General features: G+C 44.6%; 1 protein-coding gene across 2 annotated transcripts in view; it reads right to left on the bottom strand.

Moving 5' to 3' along the window:
• Positions 1 to 27,915, bottom strand: part of ADAMTSL3 (ADAMTS like 3) — a 390,931-nt gene that overhangs the window by 148,746 nt on the left and 214,270 nt on the right. For both annotated transcript variants that reach the window (XM_062206333.1, XM_062206332.1), the window contains exons 10-13: positions 11,911 to 12,022; positions 4,050 to 4,188; positions 2,906 to 2,956; positions 2,081 to 2,285 (exon numbers count right to left, since the gene is read on the bottom strand). In XM_062206333.1, coding sequence (XP_062062317.1) covers positions 2,081 to 2,285; positions 2,906 to 2,956; positions 4,050 to 4,188; positions 11,911 to 12,022 — 507 coding nt within the window. The remainder of the gene's footprint in view (positions 1 to 2,080; positions 2,286 to 2,905; positions 2,957 to 4,049; positions 4,189 to 11,910; positions 12,023 to 27,915) is intronic.

The following is a 27,915-nucleotide window of genomic DNA, read 5'->3' as shown; positions in this document are numbered from 1 at the left end:
ATAAACATCCATGACATCATGACAAAATTCTATGGGGAGAGCAGATTGAAAATTTGAGTTCAAGGGGGAAAAATGGGCAAGTATACAAACTGTTAAAGAAGCACTTGTCCATGTGTGTTTTTTACATGAATGATAGAATGAATGGAAATCATCATGGTATTTAGATTCCACTGGGCACATTTTTTAAAATGCTGTAGTACTTTGATTTTAGAATGTCAGCATTCACAGCACATTGGAAATTATATTCTTTGCCATTATTTAAACTCGTGATACAAAGTCTAGATGTCAACCTAAATATGTGTGCGGCATGACATTTTCCAGACTTCTTTTGGGGGTGTGTGAACAAAAATGATTTGATAGGTTCTGCCTTAAGAAATCCAAAGGCAGGCCGGCGCCATGGCTTAACAGGCTAATCCTCCGCCTTGCGGCGCCAGCACACCGGGTTCTAGTCCCGGTTGGGGCACCGGATTCTAGCCCGGTTGCCCCTCGTCCTGGCCAGCTCTCTGCTATGGCCCGGGAAGGCAGTGGAGGATGGCCCAAGTCCTTGGGCCCTGCACCCCATGGGAGACCAGGAGAAGCACCTGGCTCCTGCCTTGGGATCAGTGCGGTGCGCCAGCCGCAGCGGCCATTGGAGGGTGAACCAGCGGCAAAAAGGAAGACCTTTCTCTCTCTCTCTCTCTCTCTCTCTCTCTCACTATCCACTCTGTCTGTCAAAAAAAAAAAAAAAAAAAAAGAAATCCAAAGGCAGTTGTGTATCCCTGAAGGGCTGGATCCTTGATTCCATTCACACACAGTATCAGAACTGTCTGTGCACCCTCTTCTGTGCTCCTGGCTTCTAAGCTTCCTAGCCCGGTATCAACACTGAGCACATAGATCACTACCTATATGAACTGTGAGAAGTCGCATTTGGTTCATTTTCAAAGTGAGATGTTTAGCTGTGTGTAGACGAGGAGCTTGCACAACAGCTAGGTTACACGCATATGAAAGTTCTTAGGCAAACAGGATGTGATTGGTCAGAACAGCTGAAGCAAATGCAGGGAAGACTGTAACACTGTATTACTCAGCCAATGAGGAACGGGGGCGGGACCTGTATGCTAGGGAAAAATAGCTTTCTGCAAACTACCAGGGGTGTGCTGGCCCACCAGGCACCTGGTCTTGCAAGATGGTTAATAAAGCCTCGTTCTGCTGTACTTAGTCTGAGACTGCCCTTAGAGTGGACGGGTGAGTCTGTTTCTCACATTATTACATGTATGTGTTGAACTAAATCTGTAGAGATCACTCAGAAGAGCTAGATCAGTAATGTCTTATTATCTAGAAAGTTAAAAGGCTAAGCTGAAAATACGAAATGCCAAGGCCTGTATTTTCCATATTTGACTGATCTCACTGCATCATCTTTTTAAAAAGTGGAATCTAAGCCAATCTAAGCCAATAAGGCCTTGTCCTACCCCTGGGATGTTTCCTTTCTTCTCTTTTCTTATTTCCCATAACTTGACCCCTTAATGGTTTCCAAATAGGTTGCCTGCCTCTGGTCTTTCCCAGTGTTAGGCTAGGTTGCCTCAATTCCTGAAGATATACTATTTTCTTCAACAAAATTGTGAAGCTTCTTGCTAACTCCTGGATGAAGGTCACGCTTCTATTGTTGCATCATCATTTTCATTTTCATCTTCCAGTCTTAGGGTAATGACTTCTCTCTTCAAGCTAGAAGAACTAGGGTCTTCCCCAACTTGTCATTACCTCAGACCACTCCTGGCTTAGCTCAGCCACCTCTTCTGAGTTGTCACCCACAATGATTCTCTCTCTCGGTCTTGTTTGTTTAAATTCTATAAATATTCAAAAATGAGTTAAGCACCATGAGGCAACAAAGGTTTCCCTCCAGAAGTTCTATAGTCCCTCATACCAGTTATTCTTCCCTACATGCATGCTTGCGGTCTTTCTTACATTGTCTCCATCTGTCTTCCTAAACTCTTTGGGAGTAGGTATCAAGTCCATCCACAATTTCTGTAGAGTGCAATGTTGGGCACACTGTAGATATCCCCTTCAAACCTGAGATTGAACTAACCATCATGTCACCAATGCCTACCTGAGACCACTCCATGGCAATCCATTTGGGGCAATCGAACAGATTGCAAGTTTGCATGACCTTGGGCTTGGGTGCATACATGCATTTCCACTCTTCCACCTGCAGAATCTCTCCATGCATCGACTCCTCCACACACACGAAGCTCCGTCTCTGGATCCCTCCTCCACAGGACACGGAACAGGCAGTCCAAGGGTTATGTTCCCAGCTCAAAAGCAAAAAAATAAAAATACATTACTTACTTGTGGTTTTCTTGTTTGTGCCAAGTTTGTAAAGTTGGTTGTAAAAAGCATGGCCTCAAGGTGCCATCTGTGGCTTGACAGGAAAGAACACAGGACTTGGAGTCACATAGACTTTAATCCTAACTGCCACACACAAGCTGGAGGCACCTAATTCTTCTGAACCAAGGGGAGCAACACACCTGCCCTAGTTGCCTTCCATAAATCTGCTGTGAGAATTATAAAAGGGGAGAGAGCAGGAAAGCATCCTTAAACTACAGGTAACACGACTAAAGGTTCCTACAATCTCAAAGTCAAAAAGAATCATGCTGATCACCTAGGTGTAAAGGGGGATTCAATTTTTGGATCAGTTTCAATGCTTTAGCCCAGCTATCTAAGACATAAGACATGCTTAATGGGAAACATCACTATTTGAGGCATCCTCTTTCGTCCAATTCTTAGAAAGACCCTTCGTACGGTGGCGTGGAAGTCCCTGGCTTTGTAAAGGCTCTACCTCCCTCCTACATTGTAGACTCTGCCTACAGATGCTACAGCTCCTTGCAAATCACTTAGAGTAAATGACAGAAAGACAAAGAAACTCATAACTCACCGAGGCAGAGGTTGGAAGTGGTCATAGGGCATGATCTCTTTAAATCCATCACTACAAGGGAAACCATGGTGAGAATATAATTTCCAAGTCAATGAACATACTGATCAATTGCCTGCCTCAGATTTGACATCCCAAGACAAAGAGTTCTTCCAAATGGAAAACTAAAAATGTCAAATATTATGAACCACTCCCTACAATTCAACTACCATCTCTTTAGCTTTCAGAAAGATCCCTGACACAAACCATCCCGATTTGTATATGGAAATATAGAAAACTGAACTCTAGATATAATAATTAAAGGAAAATATTCTCTTAATTTGGATAAATCTGCTTATTTCTTTTTGGCATCATTATTCTGATAAAATATATTAATGATATTAACACACGGTCATGTCAGTAGGAAATTCATGAAACCACTTTATTTCACAGAATTTGCCCTTTGAAAGGTCCCTGTTAACAATTATGTCCAACCAAGATGACAGGAAATGGGCAGCTCAGTGACAGGAAATGAAGCCCACAGAGAATGCTTCCTTTTTTACTTGTACGCTTTTGCCTTAGCCGGCTGGCAGATAACTAGGGGATTCTGGGACTTGATACTGTGGTGTTATTTTAAGATACTATAGTAAAGCCAGGAAACTTCCCCAGGCAATCCAAGTCAGCAGGTACTAAATTATGCAGCAGGATATTTCATGCATAGCTTTTCTGCTTTGGCATTCAAACTTTCTACTTCCTTGCACAATGCATTATTTATACCGAATTTAATGTGAACACTTTCAGAAGTCAAGACACGGTTGTGGATGACCTAGTTTAAAAGCTAAAATTTTGAGTGAAAGACACTTATCACTGGCTGATGAACTAGACATTGAGCTGGGATGAAGAAATGTTTAAGAAGGTTCATTAAGAAGAGCTTGTGGACAAAAGAGAGACAGCTAGACCGAATGACCCTGCTAGCCACTGTACCCTCATTCCTACTGGCTGTGGTTATACATCTGAATGCCGGCACCTGCCACCAGCCCAGGTCCAAAGTCAGGAACTGGAACTGTATTGCCTTGCATTGACTTGTACTTTTTTATTGATGTGTTGATTTGTTGGTAGCTGATTCGTCTCTTTTTAAAGTACAAGGGGTGTGGGTAAAGACACAAACCTGGATGGGCAAGGGTCCATGCTGCATTCCTTCAGTTTGGGTTTGGGTTTTACATTTTCAGGGTAGTAGTGGCAGTAGTGGTCAGGCACCACTCTCTTCAAGCGGATATCCACGCATTCTGCAGAATTGAGCTGATACCCTGAAGGGACAGGAGAGGAAGACATGAATTTTGCAACCATTTCATGTTTATTTGGCAACCTTCTCACTTGCTGCTGCATGCGTATTTCTTTCCTCTTCTGAAGTAACTTCACTCTGTGGTTCTGAACCCTGGTTATATAACAGAACCACATGGGAACTCTCCTATGTATCAATACCAGTAGCCTCTTGTGGCCCAATTAAATCAGAAGCACTGAAGCTGGGGTCCAGGAGATCAGCACGTTAATAAAAAAAAGACTCTTGGTGGGGAGGGGCCAGCACTGTAGCACAGTAGATTAAGGTGCTACCTGTGACGCCAGCATCCCAAATCCGAGTGCCAGTTCTGAGTCTCAGGCCCTCTGCCTCCAAGCCAGCTGCCTGCTCATGTGCCTAGGAAGGCAGCAGAAGATGGCTCCAGTGGTTGGGTCCTTGCCACCCATGTGGAAGACATGGATGGAGTTACTGGTTCCTGGCTTCAGCCTGGCCCACCTCTGACCATTGCAGTCATTTGGGGAGTGAACCAGCAGATGGAAGATCTCTCTCTTTGTCTCTGTCTCTGTCTTTATCTCTCCCTTTCAAATAACAAAAAATTAAAATCATAGATGCTCAGGTTCTTCTAAGATGACTAAAACGTGAGAATGGTGACTTACCTGACCATGGCCCCCAGCCCCTGTAAAGCAAAGGTTGCAGGAGTCTCCTTGTAAGACACACTTGGCCCTCGGGTGTTGGCTGTTCACTACCCTCACCTCATTGTCTTCTGTCCTCATTGTCACCACGGCACTGCACAAGGCCCCTCTTGTTTCCTTATAGTCCCTCTTTTTCCCTCCTGCCTCTTCCATCCCAATCTGCCCATTTTATTAGCTGTTGTATGTCCTTAAATGCATAAGTGCCTTATGCCATGTTGTTCTGCAAGTGTCCGCTTTTCTCTTAATAGGAGCTACTGTGGTCTAAGTCTTGTTCTGTTTTCTACTTGTCTCATTCCAGGCTGGTTTTGAGAGCTGCCCTTGGGCTGGGTTGACTGCTCCCATGGTTTGCAGGGATCACACTTTGCTCTTCTGCTGCCCTGGGGTATCTGGTCCATCTGCAACATCAATAAGCACTCTTGCTAGGAGACTGAATGTCATCTACACAGGGAGGAACAAGGGGTACTGCCCTGTTCCCACCTCCCAGGAGCCTTCCAAGGAGTAGGGATGGAGACTTCTTCTTGAATCTATTACATCAATTTGGGCAATACCTGAGAAAGGGAAGCCTTCTTTATAAATGGGTGTTGTGCATTAAAAAAAAAAAAAACTCACAAAATGACACTTCTGTTTCCTAACAGATCTGATTCCAGGTTTCCTGTCACGATATGTTTTGCTATAAGGTTAACCCCCTTTTATCATTTTAAAGAAAGATAACTTCAAAACTAGAATGATCTCTTCAGGAAAAAAAAAAATGCCCAAAGCTAAGCTCTCCGCCCCAGCCAATTTAGTCTAAATACCTAAAAATACACTTACTGCCCTGATTCCCGAGACGATCTGATTTTGTATACCACGAGACAGCTTTCTCAAAGGCATGGCTCGGGTGTAAGTGAGTGGAGAGGGACAGACTGGTACGCATTATAAAAAAGCAAGGCGGAAACCACAAAAATGAAAATCCAAATGGAGTCAATAAAATGTTGCTCGAGTGCCCGTAGCTGCCAGAAAGTCTGCAATGCCGGGTGGCAAGAGCAGTCTTGGTACCGTCTCCAGACTGGCTTCCGTGCCTCACCTACGTCAGCCCAGGGAAGACCAGCGAAGCCCATCCAAGTACCCGTGGTACCATGGAGACCAACACACTGATTTGTGTGATTATCCAACAAACAGAAAGGCCATTCATGCAAATCCTGTGGATTTGATTACTACCATAATTAAATTTGGGTAATGCTTTCCTTGTGGGTTTTATGTGTGTATTTTAATTTCCCCCAAAACAAGTATAGAGAGATCTTACAGCTCGTTGACTCAGAGCAAATCTTTGTTCTAAATGGAAACATACTTCCAAAAGCAGACAGGGAGCATACAGGTGTTTATAATTTGGGGATTTTCCTCTAATGTTTAGAGATAACTAAAAGCAAAAGAAACAAGGCAGACTGTCTTCCTGTATTATGAGTTCATTTACTGAACTTCTGCCAATGTGCAAAAAAAAAAGAAAAAAGGCAGGCACCCCAAATCTCCCTACTCTTCTTATCTCCAGTTACTTTGGGGGGCCTCACCACAGGTGCTCCCACCCATATTGATAGTGCCCGTCTTTCATGGGCACCCAAGAATAAGGGGCACCCATTCTCCTCCCAAGAAGTTAACCAATCAAGCCGAATCCCACTGTAAAATTTCCCTCCTACAGTGGAGACCAGATCTTTCTAACAAAAGGGTCCAAATTGGAATGGCTGAGTGATGTGTGCGAGCCTAAGGAGTAAAAAGAAAGACGCGTTCATTTTCTCACATGGGGACAGGCAAAAAGCCCCTACCATCCCTTTGCTTTCGTGTTGCAGTCTATGAGAGAATCTTGCCTTTTCAGCAATAAGTTAATTAATCTGAAAGCCAGATTGAGAGAGATCTTCCTTCCGCTGGTTTTGCTCACAAATGCTCACTGTAGCCCCGGCTGGGCCAGGTTCAAGCCAGGAACGAGGAACTCAATCCAGGGCACCCATGGGAGTGGCAGGGACCCAAGTGCCTGAACCATCATCACCAGATGCACATTAGCAGGACGCTGGAACTGAGAGCAGACTGAGACACTCTGATCTGGGATGTGGGCGTCCCAAGTGGCATCTCCAGCACGCTGGCAAACACCTGCCCCGAGACACTTGTCTTCCCTGCCCCGTGGCCGACCTGGCTGTCCAGGGCTGGGATTCAGCTTCTGGCTATAAAATATTCCTGCAGTGTCTCAGAGACGCTGAGAGCATCTCCCTGTGGGCACTGAGCCAGCCACACCACACATCACTTGTGACTGGTGTACAGAGAACGCCAGCAAAGGCACAGCCACGGATCTGTCCGTGATGCAAAGGCGTTTGAACAAAATCCAGGCTTCTGATACAGCAGCTATGTCCCGAGGCGCAGTCACTGTCAGGCACCACATTAAGTCTCCGGACACACATTATTGCATTTTATGCCCCCCCCCCCTTCCTTGAAATGCTATTAACAGCCCCAGTTACAGGAGAGAAGCAGAGATTCAAAGAGGTCTCCGAGCTCATTAGTGGCATCATCAGATCCACAAATTCCACTTGACTGCTTACTCCACCAGGTCACGCTGCCTCTTGATTTGTTTAAGATTTATTTATTTATTTGAAACCAGAGGGATGGGGGCGGGGGACTGGAGAGAAATGGAGAGATATCCTCCATCTACTAGTTTACTCCCCAAATGCCCTCAGGAACAAGGAACTCCTTCCTGGTTTCCCACATGGGTGGCAGGCACCCAAGTATTTGAGGCATCACCTGTTGCCTCCTAGGTACGTTAGCAGGAAGCTGGCTGGGAAGCAGAGTGGGATCTGACCGAAGGTACTTGGATGTGGGATGCAGGCATCCTGGCAGCGGCTTCACCCGTCACAGTGCCCAACCCCCAGGACATTGCTCAGTGGAGAACAAGATTGGCCCCAACGTTTCCGAAGCTCTGGTTCCCATAGTCTTGATTCCAACCTGTCTTTTATCTCTTTCAGCTTTAAGAGATGTCCAATGCTGGGGCTGGAGCTGTGGCACAGTGGGTTAAAGCCCTGGCCTGCAGTGCTGGCATCCCATATGGGGACCGGTTCTAGTCCCAGCTGCTCCACTTCTGATCCAGCTCTCTACTAATGCTCCTGGGAAAGCGGTGGAAGATGGCCCAAGTGCTTGGGCCCCTGCACCCACATGGGAGACCTGGAGGAAGCTCCTGGCTCCTGGCTTCGGATCGGCACAGCTCTGGCCGTTGCAGCCATCTGGGGAGTAAACCAGCGGATGGAAGACCTCTCTCTCTGTCTCTGCCTCTCTGTAACTCTGTCTTTCAAATAAATAAAAAATAAATCTTTAAAAAAAAAAAAGAGATGTCCAGTGCTTTCAGACATCTTCCTTACAGCCTGCCGGAGAGGCAGTGACTCGAGTTCTAAAAGAGTGTTTTGCCTCAGAACCTCAGAAAGCTGTTGATACTGTTCAACACGGTTCAGGAGAAATTGAAGGAAACGGAGAGAACACTGACAGCCGGAGGAACATGGGCATGACCTCCCCCACTGCTTTGTTTTTATTGTGTTGATCTTTGTGGCCATGTTCTGTTGATGGCAGGAGACCGTCGTTTTGTAGTTACAGAAATATAAAACTCTTTTTGAGGATAGGTTGTTTTTAGAAAGTCCATTTAAAAAACAATCCGGGGGCCGACGCTGTAGTGCAGTAGGTTGGGCTTCCGCCTGCAGCACCAGCATCCGATATGGGCACTGACTAGGGTACTGGGTACTCCTCTTCTGATCCAGCTTCCTGCTGTGGCCTGGGAAGGCAGTGGAGCATGGCCCAAGTGCTTGGGCCCCTGCACCTGCACGGGAGACTCAGAAGAAGCTCCTGGCTCCTGGCTTTGGATTGGCTCAGTTCTGGCTGTTGCAGCTATTTGGGGAGTGAACCAGCAGATGAAAGACCTCTCTATCTGTCTCTCCTTCTCTGTAACTTTGCCTCTTAAATAAATAAATATAAAAAAAAACAATTCGTAAGTGAATGATACTGCAAATGTGACACCAATATGGCAGCAGAGTGACATTAATATGCCACAGTCAATATCCAAGGCCATTGCTTTCTGGTATCGGTGGTTGCCAAATGAGCAGCACTCATTCTGGGAGGGTGTCTGGAAACAGCAGAGTGCTGAGTCCACCCCCAGACTCAGGAGGTCTGAGCTGGCCTCTGAGAATGTGCACGCCCTAACAATTCTCTTCACTCAGCATCCAAAGATGCCGGCGAGGCTGCTGGTCCAGGGCAAACTCTTTGAGAACCTCTGCTGGAGTCAATGATGTCATCCATTGCCTAATGCCAGGCCCTCGCCTGGCCCAATGCCAGGCTTTTCACTTCCCTTCCAGGGCCCCCCTCAATCCCTGGATCGTTTCTTTGCCATTCCCAGAAACACTAGCTTCTGCTGGGCTTCTCACAAAAGCACCTGCCTCAGGACTGGCATTGCGGCACAGTGGGTTAAGCTGCTCTTAGAATGCCAGCATCCCACATCACAGCACCAGTTCAAGTCCTGGCTGCTCTACTTCTGGTCCTGCTCCCTGCTAATGTGCCTGGGGAAGCATCAGAAGATGCTGGGGTCCCTGCCACCCACCGAGGAGATCTGGATGGAGTTCCAGGTTCCTGGCTTCAGCCTGGGCCAGCCCAGGCTATTGCAGCAATTTAGATAGTGAACTGTGGATGGAAAATCTCTCTGTCTGTCTGCCTTTCAAATCAATAAGTGAAATCTTCAAAAAAAAAAAAAAAAAAAGAAAGAAAGAAAAAGAAAAGCACCTTCCTACTGCTTTCATGGGGAGCCTAAGTGTCAGAAGCGGGGGGGAGGGTGTCTGGCCTGCATCACAGGAACGTGACATTGAGGCCCCACTCGATACACCTGGTGTTGAAAAGAGAGCGAGGCCAGAGCCCTAGATCAGCTCCTGCCTCTCTGGGAACTTGATGTTCTATAGCCTTGGATGGAGACATGACTTGGGGTGGGGCTGGGTTGGGATGGACTGAAGAAGGAGGATTTATTTATTTATTTATTTATTGACAGGCAGAATGGACAGTGAGAGAGAGAGACAAAGGTCTTCCTTTTCCGTTGGTTCACCCCCCAATGGCCGCTGCGACTGGCACACCGCGCTGATCCGAAGCCAGGAGCCTGGTGCTTCTCCTGGTCTCCCACGCGGGTGCAGGGGCCCAAGCACTTGGGCCATCCTCCACTGCCTTCCTGGGCCACAGCAGAGAGCTGGACTGGAAGAGCAGCAACCGGGACAGAATCTGGTGCCCCGACCGGGACTAGAACCCAGTGTGCTGGCGCCGCAGGTGGAGGATTAGCTTAGTGAGCTGCGGCGCCGGCCAAGAAGGACGATTTATTCCAACTCCTCAAACAGGACCATACCTGAGCCGGTGTCCTCTGACCTGGTCCCAGGTCGGGTGGTCAGATCAGGGAAGGCTCAAGGGGTAAAGTCCTCTAGAGCATGGCACAGACAGGCCTGGACCCAGATCCCAGCTGCCTGCTCACACATGAGACAGGCACAACATAGAGCTTCCTGAGGGTTTTCTGGAAGAACAAAAGTGACGAGGAGCCCCTAGCACACGGCTTGGCACACAGTATGGTGCCCAGTCCCACTTCCTAGCACCGACTCACATGCTGCTGGCCACTCCAGTATCTCCCTTTCCTGGGCTGGCACTGGCAAAGAATCATTAACTCCAGGGTGTAAAAAGTGCACTTCAGGGGCCAGCGCTGTAGCATAGCAGGTAAAGCCGCCACCTGCAGTGCCAGCATCCCATAGGGGCACCGGTTCAAGTCCTGGCTGCTTCACTTCTGATCCAGCTCTCTGCTGTGGCCTGGAAAAGCAGTGGAGGATGGCCTAAATCCTTGGGCCCCTGCACCCGCGTGGGAGTCCTGGAAGAAGCTCCCGGCTCCTGGCTTCGGATCGGCACAGCTCTAGCCGTTGTGGCCAACTGGGGAGTGAACCAGTGGATAGAAGACCTCTCTCTCTGCACCTCTCCTTCTGTCTCTGCATAACTCTAACTTTCAAATAAATAAATAAATCTTTTTTAAAAAAGTGCACTTCAGACAAAGACAATAATTCCACCAGTGGCTCTAGTCACTTCATTTGCTCCGGGGAATCATTATTGCTTGGTATTAAATAAACTAACGTCTTCCACGTGAGCCTAAGCATACTTCTGTGCTCCATGCTTTTCACTGTCCCCCCAAACTTCCTCTACTGTCCTGAAAAACCTTGAACTAGGCAGACAGCGAGCAGGCCTATCCCCCTAGCACTAAGCAGAGTTCCTTTCTCTTCCTGGTAAGTTTAAGCAAGGCTCCTGCACCCGAGGGGAGACTGGGTAGAAATCTAATGTTAGAGCCAACATGTTGGGCCAGTGATGTGGCACAATGAGTTATACCACTGCCTACAATGCTGGCAGCCCATATGGGCACAGGTTCAAGTCCTGGCTGCTCCACTTCCTATCCAGCTCCCTGCTAATGTGCCTGAGAAAGCAGCAGATGACGGCCCAAGTGTTTGGGCCCCTGCACCTACGTGGGGGATTTGGATGGAGCACCTGGCTCCTGGCTTTCGCCTGGCCCAGCCCTGGTGGTTGTGGCCATTTGGAGACTGAAGCAGTGGATGGAAGATCACTCCCTCTCTTCTCTCCCTCCCTCTGTAACTGTTTTTCAAATAAATAAATCTTTCAAAATACAAAAAAACCCAACATGTTCATGACCCTGATCAGGTTGGGCAAGTTCCTCTGTGTTTCTGCTTCTCAGTGGAAATAAAAAGATAATGAATACTTTAAAGACAAGCAAGACAAAAAACGCAATAACACATGAAACATGTTTCCAGCTTTTTAGCTAAAAATACAAAATAAAAATCCATTTTTTTTACCTAATATTCTAGAATAGGGGCAAAGGCACATACACTAACCCCGCTGCGTTCCAGGCTGCTGAGTAGGGGACCTGTGACTAGAAGTTTGAAGTTCAAAGTCAGCTTTGAAGTGCACATGGGTACTGTCTGACGCTCAGCTCTAAATATCCACAAACAAGGTGTGTTTCTCACCTCCTCCACACGTCACAGTGCAGGGAAAGAAGTCAGTTTGTCTCCACTGGTGACTGATGGGCTGGTAAAAGAAGAACTGGACCACGCTGTCTTTGGCCACAGTGTACCTGGTCTGGACAGAGAGAAACCTAATTACACATCTGCAGACAATGAGCTGGTGGCTGGTGCTTTCCACACCTTTCAGAAAGAAGGTGAATATTCTTTACCTCTGTAGACAGCCCTGGACCAATCACAAACAACTATGCTACATGGATACTACAAGTATTTAAGATGGGAGGACATTTCATTTAGCTTTGTCATAAACGGGCACTCAGACAGACTTCAGCAAAATTCTCTGGAGTAAGTTTCCAGATAATTCCATGCATGTTAATGGTTCACAAAATGTAGAAGGACTTTTTTTTTTCTTTGTCTAGTTAACATTTTTTTTCCCTCCCAAAACACTTGATTTTGATGTCCCTGATGACAAGGATTGAGACTTTATCTAGGGTTGCTCACAGAAACTCAACCCAAGGGTACTAGTATTGACGCAGGAACATTCAAGCTTCTAATTGCAAGGGCGGGGCACTGCTCAGAGTGGATTCTCAGCCAGAGACAGAGGTCGATTTACTTTCAGGTAGTTTTTCTCAAGCACAAGCTCTCCGCCTACTTCCTTTTCTTCCCTACTGATTGAACGATGCACGAACTAAGGAAAAACTCCCAGAATACAGCACAAAGAGAGAAAAAGAGAAGACAAAGGTTAAGCCCATAGTGCATAGTTCAAGGAGCACCATCACATATATGAAATTCTAAATCAGACACATGACGGTTGCTAAGAGGGGCTGGCACTGTGGCACAGCAGATTAAGCTGCCTCCTGGGATGCTGGCATCCCATAGGAGCACCAGTTTAAGTCCTGGCTGCTCCATTTCCAATTCAGCTCCCTGCTAATGCACCTGGGAAAGCAGCAGAAGATGGCTCAAGTACTTGGGCCCTTGTCACCCTCATAGAAGACCCAGATGGAGTCTCTGGCTTCCGTCTTTGGACTGGCCCAGTCCCCTACTGTTGTGGGCATTTCGACAGTGAACCATTGGATGGAAGATCTCTCTCTGTCTTTCAAATATATAAATAAATAAATCTTTAATTATGAGCAATATTTAAAGAACTACAAAAATAAACAAATTCTAAAATCAGCACAAAGATGAAATGATTATCTATGGAAGAGTGAAAATCAGATTGATATCAGATTCCTTATCAGCATTATGGGATGCATGAAAACAAAATCACACCTTCAAAGTGATGAGGGTCAAGAATTTTGGATCTTTGGGCCAGTGTTGTGGTACAGCAGGTAAATCCACCACCTGTGACACCAGAATCCTATATGGGCACCAGTTCATGTCCTGGCTGCTCCACTTTTGGTCCAGCTCCCTGCTAATGGCAAAAAAAAAAAAAAAGCAGCAAAAGATGGTGCAAGTGCTTGGCCCCTGCCATCCAGATGAAGCTCCTGGATCTTGGCTTCAGCCTGGCCCAGCCTCAGCTTGCAGCCATCTGGGGGTGAACTGGTAGATGGAAAATTTATCTCTGTTTTTGTCTCCATCTTCTCTCTCTCTCTCTCTCTCTCTCTCTCTCTTTGTAATTCTGACTTTCAAATAAATAAACTTTTTTTTAAAAAAAGGACAATTTAAGAAAAGGAATTTTGGATGTAGGATGCTATAACCAAGTGATTCATCAATAATCCACGATCAAATATCAACCTATAATCAAACAACCAATTTGCAATCAGTGAAACAAAGATTTTATCAGACACAAAGAGATCTGTAAAATTTTGCCACTAGAAGATACTGGGAAACAAGAAACAGAAAAAACTACTAAAGGATGCACAGAACAGAAACCAGTATAAATTTAAAAGAAAATAGATGCAAGAAGAAATGCTGGGGAAATAAATCAGCAAAGCTTACAAATGAATCTCAACAAGCACTGACTAAAAATAATATTTGGATATACTTGCTATCAAATTATGTAGAAATTATGAGATGTATGTGTGTGTGTAGGGAGGCAAGGAAGACCGGGGTTATGGTGACAACACTGGTTTCCAGAGGTAGAGCACAATGCTAAAGAATTTTGCTTCTGACTATGACAGAATGCCTCACTTTCTTTCCTTTTTTTTTTTTTTTTGGACAGGCAGAGTGGACAGTGAGAGAGAGAGACAGAGAGAAAGGTCCTCCGTTGCCATTGGTTCACCCTCCAATGGCCGCCACGGCCGGTGCGCTGCGGCCGGCGCACCGCGCTGATCCTAAGGCAGGAGCCAGGTGCTTCTCCTGGTCTCCCATGGGGTGCAGGGCCCAAGCACTTGGGCCATCCTCCACTGCACTCCCTGGCCACAGCAGAGAGCTGGCCTGGAAGAGGGGCAATGGGGACAGAATCCAGCGCCCCGACCGGGACTAGAACCCGGTGTGCCAGCACCGCAGGCGGAGGATTAGCCTATTGAGCTGTGGCGCCAGCCAAGAATGCCTCACTTTTGATAAATCCTTCCCACGAGAATCAGTAAAAACGTTGCATAGAATTTTGTGAAATGCATGTTAGGGCATCAGAAAATTACTGTGCTCATGAGGGTTTGCAGGGCCAGGATCTGAGACACAAAGGAAGCCCAGATATGTGAGCACAACATTTGGTACAGCTCTGGCAGCACCTTTTCCCTCACCACACTTTCCAGTGTGCTAGTGGTTCCTGGAGGCCTGGAAGCTGAGTCGACCTGGCTCCAAACCCAAGGGACTGGAGCAAAAGTTGGAGCTCAAGGCTTGCTGAGGTGAGGGGTGTCAGGAAACACCCCAGGCACTCATCTGGAATCCCACAAGGCTCTAAATTATGGATAAAAGTGAGCTGGAGTCAATCAGCTTTCAGAGGTAAAGAAGCCTGCACTCAAATTATTTCACAATTCCTTATTGGATAAAGGTGATTGGCTTGTGACTTAGCTGTCTTCTAGAAGAAAAACATTCTAGTTCCAAATTATATCTATAATGTCTCATGTCTAACACACAGCACAGACTTTAAAACTAATTAGGAAGGGCTGGTGCTGTGGCATAATGGATAAAGCCACCATCTACAGTGCCAGCATCCAATATGGGCACCGGTTCAAGTCCTGGCTGCTCCACTTCCGACCCAGCTCTCTGCTGTGGCCTGGGAAAGCAGTAGAAGATGGCCCAAGTCCTTGGGTCCCTGCACCTGGTGGGAAACCCAGAGGAAGCTCTTGGCTCCTGGCTTTGGATCGGCCTAGCTCCAGCCATTGTGACCATCTGGGTGATGAATCATCAAATGGAGAAACTCTCTCTCTCTCTACCTCTGTCTCTCTGTGACTCTGCCTTCCAAATAAGTAAATAATCTTTAAAAAAATGAATTAGGCAGGGGAGGTGGTTACCCTAACAGTTCAGATGCCCACATCCCACACTGGAGTACCTGGGTTCAATATCTGGCTCTAGATCCTGACTCCAGCTTCCTACCCTGAGAAGCGGCACTGGTAGCTCAAGTAATCAAGTCCTTCTTACCCAAGTGGGAGATTGGAATTGTGTTCCTGGATCCTGGCTTCAGCCCTAGCCTTGCCCTGGCCCTTGTGGGCATTTGGGAAGTGAACCAATAGATGAGAGGTCTTAGTCTCTCTCTCTGTCTCTCTCTGTCTCGCTCTCTCTCCACATCTGTGTGTGTGTGTATGCCTTTCAAATAAGTAATAAAAATGAAGTATACAGAAAAATAAAATGTAAACCAAAAAGTGAAAACCATACATTCTAAACATAGTTACAGGAAATATAGATACTGACATTATGGTTACATAAAAATTTAAGCATATCACAGCTACCTCCTGTAGCCCCAACATTGCTCAATTCTTATTTTTCTCTGCAGTGGCTTAGCAACACCTATATGCCTTGGATTCTGAATTTTAGTAATCTTGGAATAAAAGCTATGATCAAAATGTTTAAGAAATCAAATAAGAGTAGAATTTCACTAGAAACAGAGAAGTTGTAATAAAAGTAAAACAGAAATTCTAGAAATAAAATACAATAATTTAGATCCATATATCAACACCATATTGATCTATTATATTATCAATAGTAATTAGAGTGGAGCTTGGTGAATATTCTCCCGAAGAGTCACACAGTAAGGATTTCAGGCTTCCAGACGACATGGCCTCTGCTGTAATTAGTCAGCTCTGCTGATGCAATGCAAAAGAGGCCACAAACCTAAGTAAAGAAAAGAGAGCATCTGTGACCCAATAAAGCTTTATTTGTAAAAGCAGGTGATCAGTCTGATGGCCTATCATCTGCTGATCTGTGGATTAGGCATACCTGAGCACAAAATCAGCAAAATGACAGATAAGAAAAAAGTGGAAAATATACATTTAGTATAAAGTTGCAGGTACAATTGCATCCCCAGAAATAGAGAATAAATAAAATAGGATAGAAGCCATATCTCAAGAGCAAATAAGAGAATCATCCAAAATTGATGGTGGACATCAAGCCACAGACTTGTGGGTACTATGGATCTCAAACTGGAGAGTCATAGTTACATTGTAGTCACATCAGTGAAGACCAAAAACAAGGAGAATACACTTAAAAGCAGATGAAGAAAAAGGACACATTACCTTCTAAGGAACAAGAATAAGATTGACAGATGACTTCTCAACAGAATAAATGGAAGCCAGAAGACAATGGAGAGAGATCTTCAAAGTGCTGAAAGAAAATAGTTCACAGTGACAAAAGGGTCAGCTCACTAGGAAGACGCAGGATTCTAAACGTGAATGACCTGACAACCAGGGGTCGGAATACGCAGTGCAAAATCCATGGTTAAGGTGGTGTTGGGGCTGGTACTGTGGCGTGGTGGGTTAACCACCCGCCTGCAGCACCGGCATTCCATATGGGCACTGGCTTGAGTCCCGGCTGCTTCACTTCCAACTCAGTTCCCTGCTGAGGGCCTGGGAAAGCAGTGGAAGATGGCTTGGTCGTTTGGACCCCTACACCCACGTGGGGGACCTGGAAGAAGTTCCTGGCTCCTGGCTTCAGACAGGCCCAGCTCCCGGCATTGGGGCCATTTGGGGGAATGAACCAGTGAATGGAAGACCTCTCTCTCCCTCTCTCTCTCTCTCTGTAACTCTACCTCTCAAGTAAATAAATAAATCTTTAAAAAAAAAAGGTGGTGTTGTTAGCACGTTTCTCATGGTAACTAACAGAAGGATCAGACAAGGTGCACTGTGGCATGATGGGTAAAGCCACCTCCTGCAGTGCTGGCATCCCATATGGGTGCCAGTTCAAATCCCAGCTGTTCCTCTTCTGATCCAGCTCTCTGCTGTAGCCTGGGAAAGCAGTAGAAGATGGCCCAAGTCCTTGGGCCCCTGCACCACATGGGAGACCTGGAGGAAGCTCCTGGCTCCTGGCTTCGGATCATCTCAGCTCCAGCTGCTGCAGCCATTTAGAGAGTGAACCAGTGGATGGAAGACTTCTCTCTGTCTCTCCCTCTTTCTATCTTTATCTTTCAAATAAATAAATAATCAAAAAGAAAGATCAGACAAAAGTCAGGAAAGTTGTAACCTGAATATCACAATCAATAAATATAACTTATTTTCATTTGTATATCATTGCATCCAATAGGTAAAGACTACATATCACGTTCTTCCAAAATTTGCAATATTTTGAGTCCAAAATCAAGTGTTATAAGTTTTAAAAGACTGAAATAATATAGAGTATATTCTTTGATTACAATAGATTAAGCTATAAAAATGCATTATAAAAGACAACTGGAAGAATCCGACATGCTTAAATGTTACATTTCTAAATAACCCACACGTTAAAACATATATCATTAAGAAAATTACAAAATAATCTCACTGAGAGATGAAATAAAACATATAAAAATTTGCGACACTAAATATAGACATTTTGAGGTAAATTTAAAGATTTAAATGCATACGTTATAAATAAGTAAGGATAAAAATCAAATCAATGATGTGAACATTACCTCAAAAAAAGTTATAAAAAATCAGCATATTGAATCCAGAGAAACTAGCAGGCTGGAGATGGCAAAGATGAAAGCAAACATTATTGATGTTGAAATAAAACTACATTAAAAACAGTACTTACAAAGTCAATAGCTGTTTCTGTGAAAAGTATAACAAATTTGATATCCCTCCAACATGAGTGATCAAGGAAAGGACAGTAGGCACTAATGGCCAACATCAGGAATGTGAAAGCAGACTCACTAGATAATGAATACATAATAGGGAACGTTATGGCAATGACTTTTAAAAAGTCTGTTGAAATAGACAAATTTCTTTAAATAAAACTGACACATGATGAAATAAGAAAATATGGCTGGTGCCACAGCTCATTAGGCTAATCCTCCACCTGTGGCACCGGTACCCAGGGTTCTAGTCCCAGTTGGGGTGCCAGTCCTGTCCTGGTTGCTCCTCTTCCAGTCCAGCTCTCTGCTGTGGCCCAGGAGGGCAGTGGAGGATGACCCAAGTTCCTTGGGCCCTGTACCCGCATGGGAGACCAGGAGGAAGCACCTGGCTCCTGGCTTCGGATCGGTTCAGCACGCCGGCCGTAGCAGCCATTTGGGGGGTGAACCAATGGAAGGAAGACCTTTCTCTCTGTCTCTGTCTCTCTCACTGTCTAACTCTGCCTGTCAAAAAAAAAAAAAGAAAGAAAAGAAAAGAAAAGAAATAAGAAAATATGAAGAATGCTCTATCTTTTAAAGACAAGGCATAATTCTAAAAATTTCCTGGTGAACATTTCCAAACAGTAAAGACTAAAGAACATTCTAGGCGAACTATTTTAGAAAATAAGAAAAGAAAGAGCACCTCTCAAGTTATTTTATAAAATAAGTATAAAATCCATACCAAGATGTGAAAAGGGTATTTCAAGGAAAATAAACACACAAAAATTCTCCTGGACATAAATAGGAAAAAATTTCAATAAATCAATTTAAAAGCACATCTAGTAATATATAAAAGGGTATACATTTTGATAAAACATAAAATAAATACTGCTAAGAAATTCTAATAAAAAAGGATAATGAACAAGTTGGATCTATTACAGGAAGGTATGGTTGGCTAACTATTTGAAGAGAAATCATTACAATGTATTCCATGAAAACAGAAAAAAGGAGCAAACCACAGAACCACCTCAAAAGATGAGAAAAAGCATTTGATAAAGTTGCACACTTACACCATACGTGATAACAAAGTGAACTAGAGGAACAAAATTCCTTTCATCAGATAAAGAATCTACGAGAGTGTACAGCCAATGTACCTAACGGCAAATCATGGATAGCTTTGTCCCTGAAATGAGAAGCGTGGCAAGACCCACGGCTGCCTCCCTCCACTCAGCACTGAACCAGACGTCCCCAACAACGCAGCATATCAGGAAAAAATGCATATAATGACTGCAACAGAAGGGAAAGAAAACGGTCACTATTTGCAGATGTCACAAGTGTGTGTGTGTGTGTGTGTTCTAGAAGAATCCGTGTGTGTGTTCTAGAAGAATCCACAAGCTGCAACCAGTAGTATTTACAGGTGAATACAGCAGGAGTGCAATTTCAACACACAAAAATCAAGTTGATTTCCAGCCTCCAGCAACACAATAGAAAAAGGAAATAAAGATACTATTTACAACAACATCAAAATAACACTTGGGAATAAATCTGAGAAAAGATAAGCAAGACATACATTAAAAATTATAAATGTTGAGGGAAACTTTATTTATTTATTTATTGACAGGCAGAGTTAGACAGTGAGAGAGAGAGACAGAGAGAAAGGTCTTCCTTCTGTTGGTTCACCCCCCAAAATGGCTGCTATGGCCAGCGCACTGTGCTGATCCGAAGCCAGGAGCCAGGTGCTTCCTCCCTGTCTCCCAAGCAGGTGCAGGCAACCAAGCACTTGGGCCATCCTCCACTGCCTTCCCGGGCCACAGCAGAGAGCTGGACTGGAAGAGGAGCAACTGGGACAGAATCCGGTGCCCCAACCGGGACTAGAACCCGGGGTACTGGCGCTGCAGGCAGAGGATTAGCCTAGTAAGCCACGGTGCCGGCCTTATTTTTATTTTTTAAAAAGACTTATTTATTTATTTGCAAGACAAAGTTAGAGAGAGAATAAAGACAGAGAGAGAGAGAGAGAGAGAGATCTTCCATTCACTGGTTCACTCCCCAAATTGCCACAAAGGCAGGAGCTAGAGCCATCTGAAGCCAGGAGCCTGGAGCTTCTTCCCGGTCTCCCATATGAGTACAGAGGACAAGGACTTGGGCCATCTTCCACTGTTTTCCTAGGCACATTAGCAGGGAGCTAGATTGGAAGTGGAGCAGCCGGGACTTGAACTGGCACCTATAGGGGATGCCGGCACTGCAGGCGGCGGCTTTACTGGCTATGTCACAGTGCTGGCCCCTTGAGGGAAGTTTTAAAAGAGCTAAACAAATTTATGGTCACACCATATTTATGGATGGGAAGACTCAGTACTGGTAAACTGTCAATTTTCCACAAATTGATCTACGTATTCAATTCCAATCAAAATCCAGAAGAATTTTATAAAAACTGACAAGCTGATTTCACTATTGATACAGAAATGCAGAATCAAGAATAGCCAAGATAATCTTCAAGAAAAAAGCTGAAGAACTTATGCTGCCAGATACTGAAACTTAATAACACTACAGCAGATAAATCACAATGGTACTGCCACAAATGTGTCAATGAGACAAAGCAGAATCCATAGAAACACCCACATTGCGGTCAGTAGATTTAGGACAAATAGAGTAAGTGCTGTCCTTTACCCAGTGGCTCTGGGTCAACGGGAGAGTCATGTGGAAGAAAAACAGTGATCCGACTTCACCACATGTACAAAAATAAATTCTCAGTGCATTACAGGTCTCGGTGTGAAAGGAAAAACTATAAGGCTTGCAGAAGCAACCACGGAAGATCATCTTCGTAACTCCAGATGAGACCATGATTTCTCAACCAGGACACAAACAGCACTGAGCGTAATTAAAGACTGATACAAACCCAAATGAACGTGGCCTACAATGACCTCCTTACTTGAATGATAAAGTTTGGTCATGCATGGTTAACTCTAGGCTCACCTGATGTATAAACAGACTTTTCTTTAACCTGAGAGTACACCCTTGTCAGCAAACAACCACGTCGCAGCCAATCACGGCAGTCAAGCTTCAGCCAGTCTCAGTAGGCCAAGCCATCAATCAGACCATGTCCATGGAAGGCAAGCCCTGACCGTAGCCAATGTCACTTCCTTTCCTCTGCTGTTACTATAACTTGTACAGGTGATGGGATGAGGTATTCTGACCCATTGTCCATCTGCAATGGTGCCCAGTGCACGAACCTTTTTTTTTTTTGCTCAAGTTAAATTTGTTAAATTCAGCTGGTCTCAGCTTTTCTTTACACAAACACTCCAGTAGAATTAAGAATCTTGCATAAAGTCCTAAGTGGAAAAATAATGAAAATAAGACAAATGAAGAAACTGGCTTTGGAAGCTAAAAATAGAACACCAAAATAAACTCATATAAAGGTGAATAAAAATTTAGGGGCCAGTGTTGTGGTACAGTGGGTTAAGCCAATGTTCCCAATACTGGCATTGCATACTGGAGTGTTGATTTGTGTCTTGGCTGTTTCACTCGGATCCAGTTCCTCGTTAATGTGCCTGGGAAGGCAGTAGAGGCTGGCCCAAGAACCTGGGTCTCTGCCTTGGATGACCTGGATGGAGTTCCTGGCTCCTGGCTTTGGCCTGGCCCAGCCTTGGCTGTTAGAGCCATTTGGCTAAAGAACAAGTGGATGGAAGAGCTCTCTATCTCTCTTTTTCTCTCTCTCTCTCTCTGTCAATCTGCCTTTCAAATCTCTTTAAAATTTTTCATTTGAAAAGAATTTAAAATAAAAAAAAAAACCTCTGAGAACTAATTGTCCAAACTAAAATGCAGTTCTTAGATGTCTCAGCCAAACAAAAGGAAAATTAGAGAAGGAATCAAGTACCGAGTTTAGGGATGAGAAGACATAATGATAGGCACATCTGAGGTTGTTTAACGATAAGCAAACATTTTAAAAGTGAAGTTTGAAAAATTAGATGAACTGGACACTTCTTTAAAAAATGTAAATTGCAAAATTGGCTCAAAAAATAAACTAAAGAGAAACTGAAATGGTTTCCAAGTCCTCTCCATTACTACCACAAAGAAAAAGAAGAAAAGGAAAAAAAAAAAAACACAAGAAAGAGAAGGGAAGGGGGGAAGCGAAGAAGGGTGGGAGGGAAGGAGGGAGGGGACAGGGAGGGAGGTGAGAAAGAGGTAACCTTCATTGTAGTCCTGTGCTGGCATCTGCTTTGTGGAAGACCCAGGCAACTCCCCAGAGCACGGGTTGGAGCGGATGTGAGGCCCATTCCTTGTCGATGAGAGGTGGTAGCAGGTGCCCAGGGACGCTTCTGGGAAGAGCTCTCCTTGTTGAGGAAGTTCCCAAGAAAGACCAAGGCCTGGCCGACTTCCCGACATTCTTACCTGCTGTGGCACGCGGACCCGTGCCCTTTACTCTCAGCGTGGGGCAGATACACTCCAAGTTACTTCAAACTCACGCCCATTAACCTCCAAGGAGTCTTTATGCTTCGGGTAAGCACAGGCATTTTCCCTCAAGTGTGTGTCCTTGTTCTTCAAGACACATAGTTCATGCTTCTGTCTCAAACTTCCACCTCCTCCCTCATCCTCATCCATAACGGATAACCTTGCGATCCCTTTCATGAGCTAAGACAAATAGGGAATGGGCAAGAAACTCCTGCACACCCGTGCCCGGGAAATCTGTCCCTAGTGCACGGCGTCCTTCCTTCCTCTGTGAGCATCCCCCATCAGTAGAGAAGAGCCCAGGAGCCCTGAGCAGTCAGCCAGGTCTTCACCTGCTGCCCATGGGGACCAGAGGTGATGAAGCCCAACAAGTGGTTCCTTTGAAAAGAAAAGGACATGGGAATCTGACCATCCACTGCTTATTGGTCCCAAATAACTTTTTCTTTTTTTTAAAAAAAAAAGTTTAATTTTGTTTGAAAGGGAGAAAGATATCTTCCATCCACTGGTTCACTCCCCAGATTATTGCAATGTGAGGGCAAGCCAGGAGCCTGGAACTCCATCCAGGTCTTCCACATAGAAGTCAGGGTCTCTAGCACCTGGGTTGCCTTCTACTGCTTTCCCAGGTGCATTAACAGGGACCTGGAGGGGACGTGGACCATCCAGGACTTGTACAAGGGCTCCACCACGACATGCTGGTGTTATAAGTAGCTACTTAGCCTGCTGTGCCACAACCTCAATCCTCAAATAATTTTTTTTCCATATGTACTTACAGCTGCCCTGCTAACAGTCATTTTTTCATATCTTAGTAGAAATGGTTGATTAATATGAGCAATAGATAAAGATAAAGTAAACTTCACCACTGACTAAGGTTTTATATTACTTTGTTTTTGTGTTTTTTGTTGGTTTTATAAACTAGCAGAGAAAATAAATACTGAATTTTAGATCTTGAGGGGAAAACTTGAATTAAAAAAAAATAACTCCTTAGGTCAAAAGCTTCCTGGGGTTGGATCCTCACACAGCCCCCAAATGGCTTCTCTGCATTTCAAAATAAAAATGTCAGGATACCAAGGAGATAAATGATAGGAAACCTGGTATGTGACCATGACATGGAGATGGGTAAAATGCCGCTTGCCCTAAGTTAGCCATTTCTTCATGGTCAGGAAGAAGGTGCTGAGTAAGAGAATATATGGTCCTTTGGTCCTACAGTAAAGAAACTAAACTGGTTCCATGAGTCAGTCACGGTTACATCAGCAATACCAACTTTGTGCCTTAAAAAGCATGATTAATAAAACTTGCTGTGAACTTCAAACAGAACCATATTGAAATGATCAATTTGCCTAGACTCTTTGCAGACATATGTTCCATTTAAAAGGACTGTTTTGATCAAAAATTAGGTAAAATTATATAATTTACACTATTTGCAACAGCATGATTCTGAAAAAAATGAATCAGTGAATTCATATATTTCCCTTAAGCTATGTCCCACTGGTGGTTTGAATCTACTGTTGTGATGAAATCTTCAGTTACAGGTCTTTTTAAATAATCTAGGAGCTGTTCAGAGGTTTATCCATCTAAAATATCTTCAAATGTCATAGAAATATGATGTAATGTTATCATTCTTCCTTGGACAAGCCCTTGGCATTACCATTGAAAATTATTAATCAAGACAGTCTTAGTCCCAGAAGCAACCTATATTTGGATGTTTGTCCCTCAAATTCCAAGAACAATGCATTATATTAACATCTTTGGAGAGCAACATAGAAGATACAAAATGAAGAAAAACTATTAGCTAAATATATACAGTCCCTCTCTCTAATACTTGAAACTTAGAAAAAAATCAAGTTCCTTTAATCTGCAAGGTCTTTTTCTCCCCCAAAGGGTTTGTTGTTGTTGTTTGGGGATTAAGAGGTACAGTCACAACAGACACAGACAGCCATAGAAGGTAGCCTGTCCCCATTGCTCTGATCATCTCCACAAGCCCACCTGCCCCCAGCCCCTCAAAGGGGAAAAAAAAAAAAAAACTGGGCATGAAGGGGCAACCGTTGAAGTTGAGCGCAATGCTGTTTTGCAGCAAAGCAAACTTACCTTTTAATTCCATTCCATAAACGTTTTAAAGTATTCTTGCATTACCCCTGCCTGTTTAGGAAAATGAGTTTTATGACAACAATAAGGAAATGAATTCAAATTCAGCTACCTGATTTGGCCACTTCAAAATACTGTCGAGAATTTATAGAACAGATTTTTGTATAACAATAGACAAAGTACATATACATTTATGCATGTAACTTAGCCGTGAATTTTGGTAACTACTAAATCAATATTTGAACTACTTTAACCAAAAAATTCCCTCAACAGGCTACATTATAGGAAACTATGTAGAATTTCAAGTTTCTACCTTTGATGGGTGGCAAACACTTAAAATGAGATGGAGGGGCTGGCATTATGGTGTATCGAGTTAAGTTGCTGCCTGCAACACCAGCATCCCATATGGGCACTGCTCCACTTCTGATCCAGCTCCCTAGTAATGGTCTGGGAAAGCAGCAAAAGAGGGCCCAAGTATTTGGGTCCCTGTCAACAATGTGGCAAACCCAGAGGAAGCTCCTGGCTCCTGGCTTCAACCTGGCTCAGTCTTGGCCATTGAAGCCATTTGGGGAGTGAACTAACAGATGGAAGATCTTTCTCTTTCTTTCTCTCTCTGCCCCTGGCCCCAACTCCCATAACTCTGTGTTTCAAATAAATAAATAAATAAACTTTTCCCAAAAATGAGGCAGAATCTTGATTTTGAGAGGGATGATGAAATAGGTAGATTTTCTTTTCTGTTGGCACGACTATGGGTTGAGTTGTGTACCCCCAAAGAGAACCCAGAAGTCCCTGCCCAAGACACCACCGAATGTGATGTCATTTGGAAATAGGGACTTTGCAGATGTAATGAGTTAAGATAAAGCCATTATGGTGGGCCCTCTTCAAATATGACTGGTGTCCTTACAAAAGGAGGCAGGAAAGCAGACATGCACAGCGGAACACCTGAGGGGCAGCACACAGTTTTTCACAGCTCTCAGAAGGAGCTGGTCCTGCCAAGTTCCTGACCTTGAACCTCCAGCCTGCAAAACTACAGGGCAATCCATTTTGCCGCTCGTGCCCTTGACTTGTGGTGCTCTGTTAACAGCAGGTTCAGGAACTGAACGCATGCCCTGGCTCTAACGCTGTGCCTCACCATGTTTGGGAACAGGTGGGAATGGATCCACTTAGCCACTAGCTGCACCCCAAGGCGAAGCTGTAATGCCTACTTTGGGAGAAAGGGGAACTGGCAGGTTCACAGCCTCTCCTGCCTGGATAAATTAGGAAAAGCACTACTTGGCGAGTAGGGAGCACAGAGATACCGGAGCTGAGGGCAGAGACACAGAAGGCAGAGCTTGCTTAGCTGAAAACAAGTGGAAAAGCAACCAGCAAACATCTTCCTAAAGAAGCACAATATATCTGCATGGAAGAAAATGACTCCCTAAGAAGACAACTGACAGAAAGAGGACGACTTCAGCCACAAAGAGGAGAGCATTCCACCCATCAGAAAGCGGATGTCTGTTTTACAAAGAGAGGAAAATCGCAGGTGCCGCAGCTCACTAGGCTAATCCTCTGCCTGCGGCGCCAGCACTCCAGGTTCTAGTCCCGGTCGGGGCGCCGGATTCTGTCCCAGTTGCTCCTCTTCCATTCCAGCTCTCTGCTGTGGCCCGGGAGTGCAGTGGAGGATGGCCCAAGTGCTTGAGCCCTGCACCCACATGGGAGACTGGGAGGAAGCACCTCGCTCCTGGCTTCAGATCGTCGCAGCGCACCGGCCATAGCCTTTCTCTCTGTCTCTCTCTCTCTTACTATCTAACTCTGCCTGGCAAAAAAATAAAAATAAAATAAAGAGAGGAAAATCTACCAGCAGTAGCTAAAATTTAACCATGGAAGAAAGTCTCATCAAAGCCACTGGGTTTTGTTTTATTAAATATGAGGGGGCATTCAAAAAACTCACGGAAAAGGTGTTAAGCATGAATGTTTAAATGTTTTGCACCAAAATCAGGTTATCTTTCAACTCCCATTTTTCTGAGAACTTTTTGAAGAACTTTGGTATTCTCATGGGAATAACCTTAAAACTGATATTCACAAATATCTTCTCACCAACGCCAGTGTTCAGCAAATGCTCGCTGAACAATAACACCTATTTCACCTTGCAATCAATGAAGCAAGCACACAGCACCAACTCTGGGTCGAGACCCTCTACTGCTCCCTGGTGGCAATGTGGGCACATTGAAGGAGAAACATAGTCACTCAGGAGCTCACGTACAAAATATCCGTGTCATCCATGAGAAACGAGTTATTCAAGAGAGCAACAATATTCAGGATGAAATCCACTGGAAAAGGAAAAAGGGCCATTTTTAGGAACAGTCCAACTATGAAGATACGGCTGCTTAAAGAATAGAAAAAAAAGGTTATTTTATAAATAGTGTATGAGTTGCTAAACATCAGAATCTGAGAATTGATCATTATAGACAATCCAAACATCCCACTGATTTCCATTTATGTGAGGACTTCAAAAAATTAGTAGAAAATAGAACTCAAAGAGAAGTTTATATTGGTGCAAAAAATGTTGAAATCCATGCAGTTTTTTGCATAGTATGTATTTCTGAAGACTCCTCACAAGCATGGATCTTACCACTTTTTGTACCAAAATAAACTTTTTAACTCCGTTGTCCATGAACTTTTAGAAGTCTCCTCATATTTTACTCTCTAAGAATGTAGTCATTATCAACAATCCATTTATGAAAGGCCCACGGAACAGGGTCCAGTTCAGGCACTGTGTGAACGGGTGGTCTTCAGCCCTCTACACAGGCACTGGGGAACGATGGTCACTCTCCCTACTGCATCCTCTCCCAAGTGGAAGCCAAGTTGTCCATGCTTGTTTCTTCTATTTTATTTATTTTTCATTTATTTGCAAGGCAGAGTGACAGAGAGATTTTGTGTCTTCTGGCTCACATCCCAAATGCCCCCAATAGGGCCAAAGCCAAAAGCCTAGATCTTCATGTGGGTCTCCCGTGTGGGTGGCAGGGACCCAATTACTCGATCCATCCTCTGCTACCTCCCAGGGTGTGCATTAGCAGGGAGCTGGATCAGAAGCAGAGGAGGGACTCACACCCGGCACACTGACACGGGACATGGACTACACCACAAAGCCTGTCCCACGTCCTCCATTTTACACCAGCTGCTCCTGGTTGGCTGTGATGGAAACACAGGGCAGGCTGTCCACAGTGGCCTCACGTGCACTTTTCCTGTCCGTAACTTGACTGTACGAGGGACCAAGAAGAGATGGATGCGAGCAAAGGGTTTCTGATCTTAGCAACAACACAGGCTGGGCAATACCACAACGTTCCAAACAAAACAAATAAATAACTGATGGAAAAGCCTATTTC

The sequence above is a fragment of the Lepus europaeus genome, chromosome 11 (genome assembly GCF_033115175.1).
Source record: "Lepus europaeus isolate LE1 chromosome 11, mLepTim1.pri, whole genome shotgun sequence".
NCBI lineage: Eukaryota > Metazoa > Chordata > Mammalia > Lagomorpha > Leporidae > Lepus > Lepus europaeus.
Note: the sequence above shows the minus strand (reverse complement) of the source record. Positions and strands in the feature narration are given on the sequence as shown.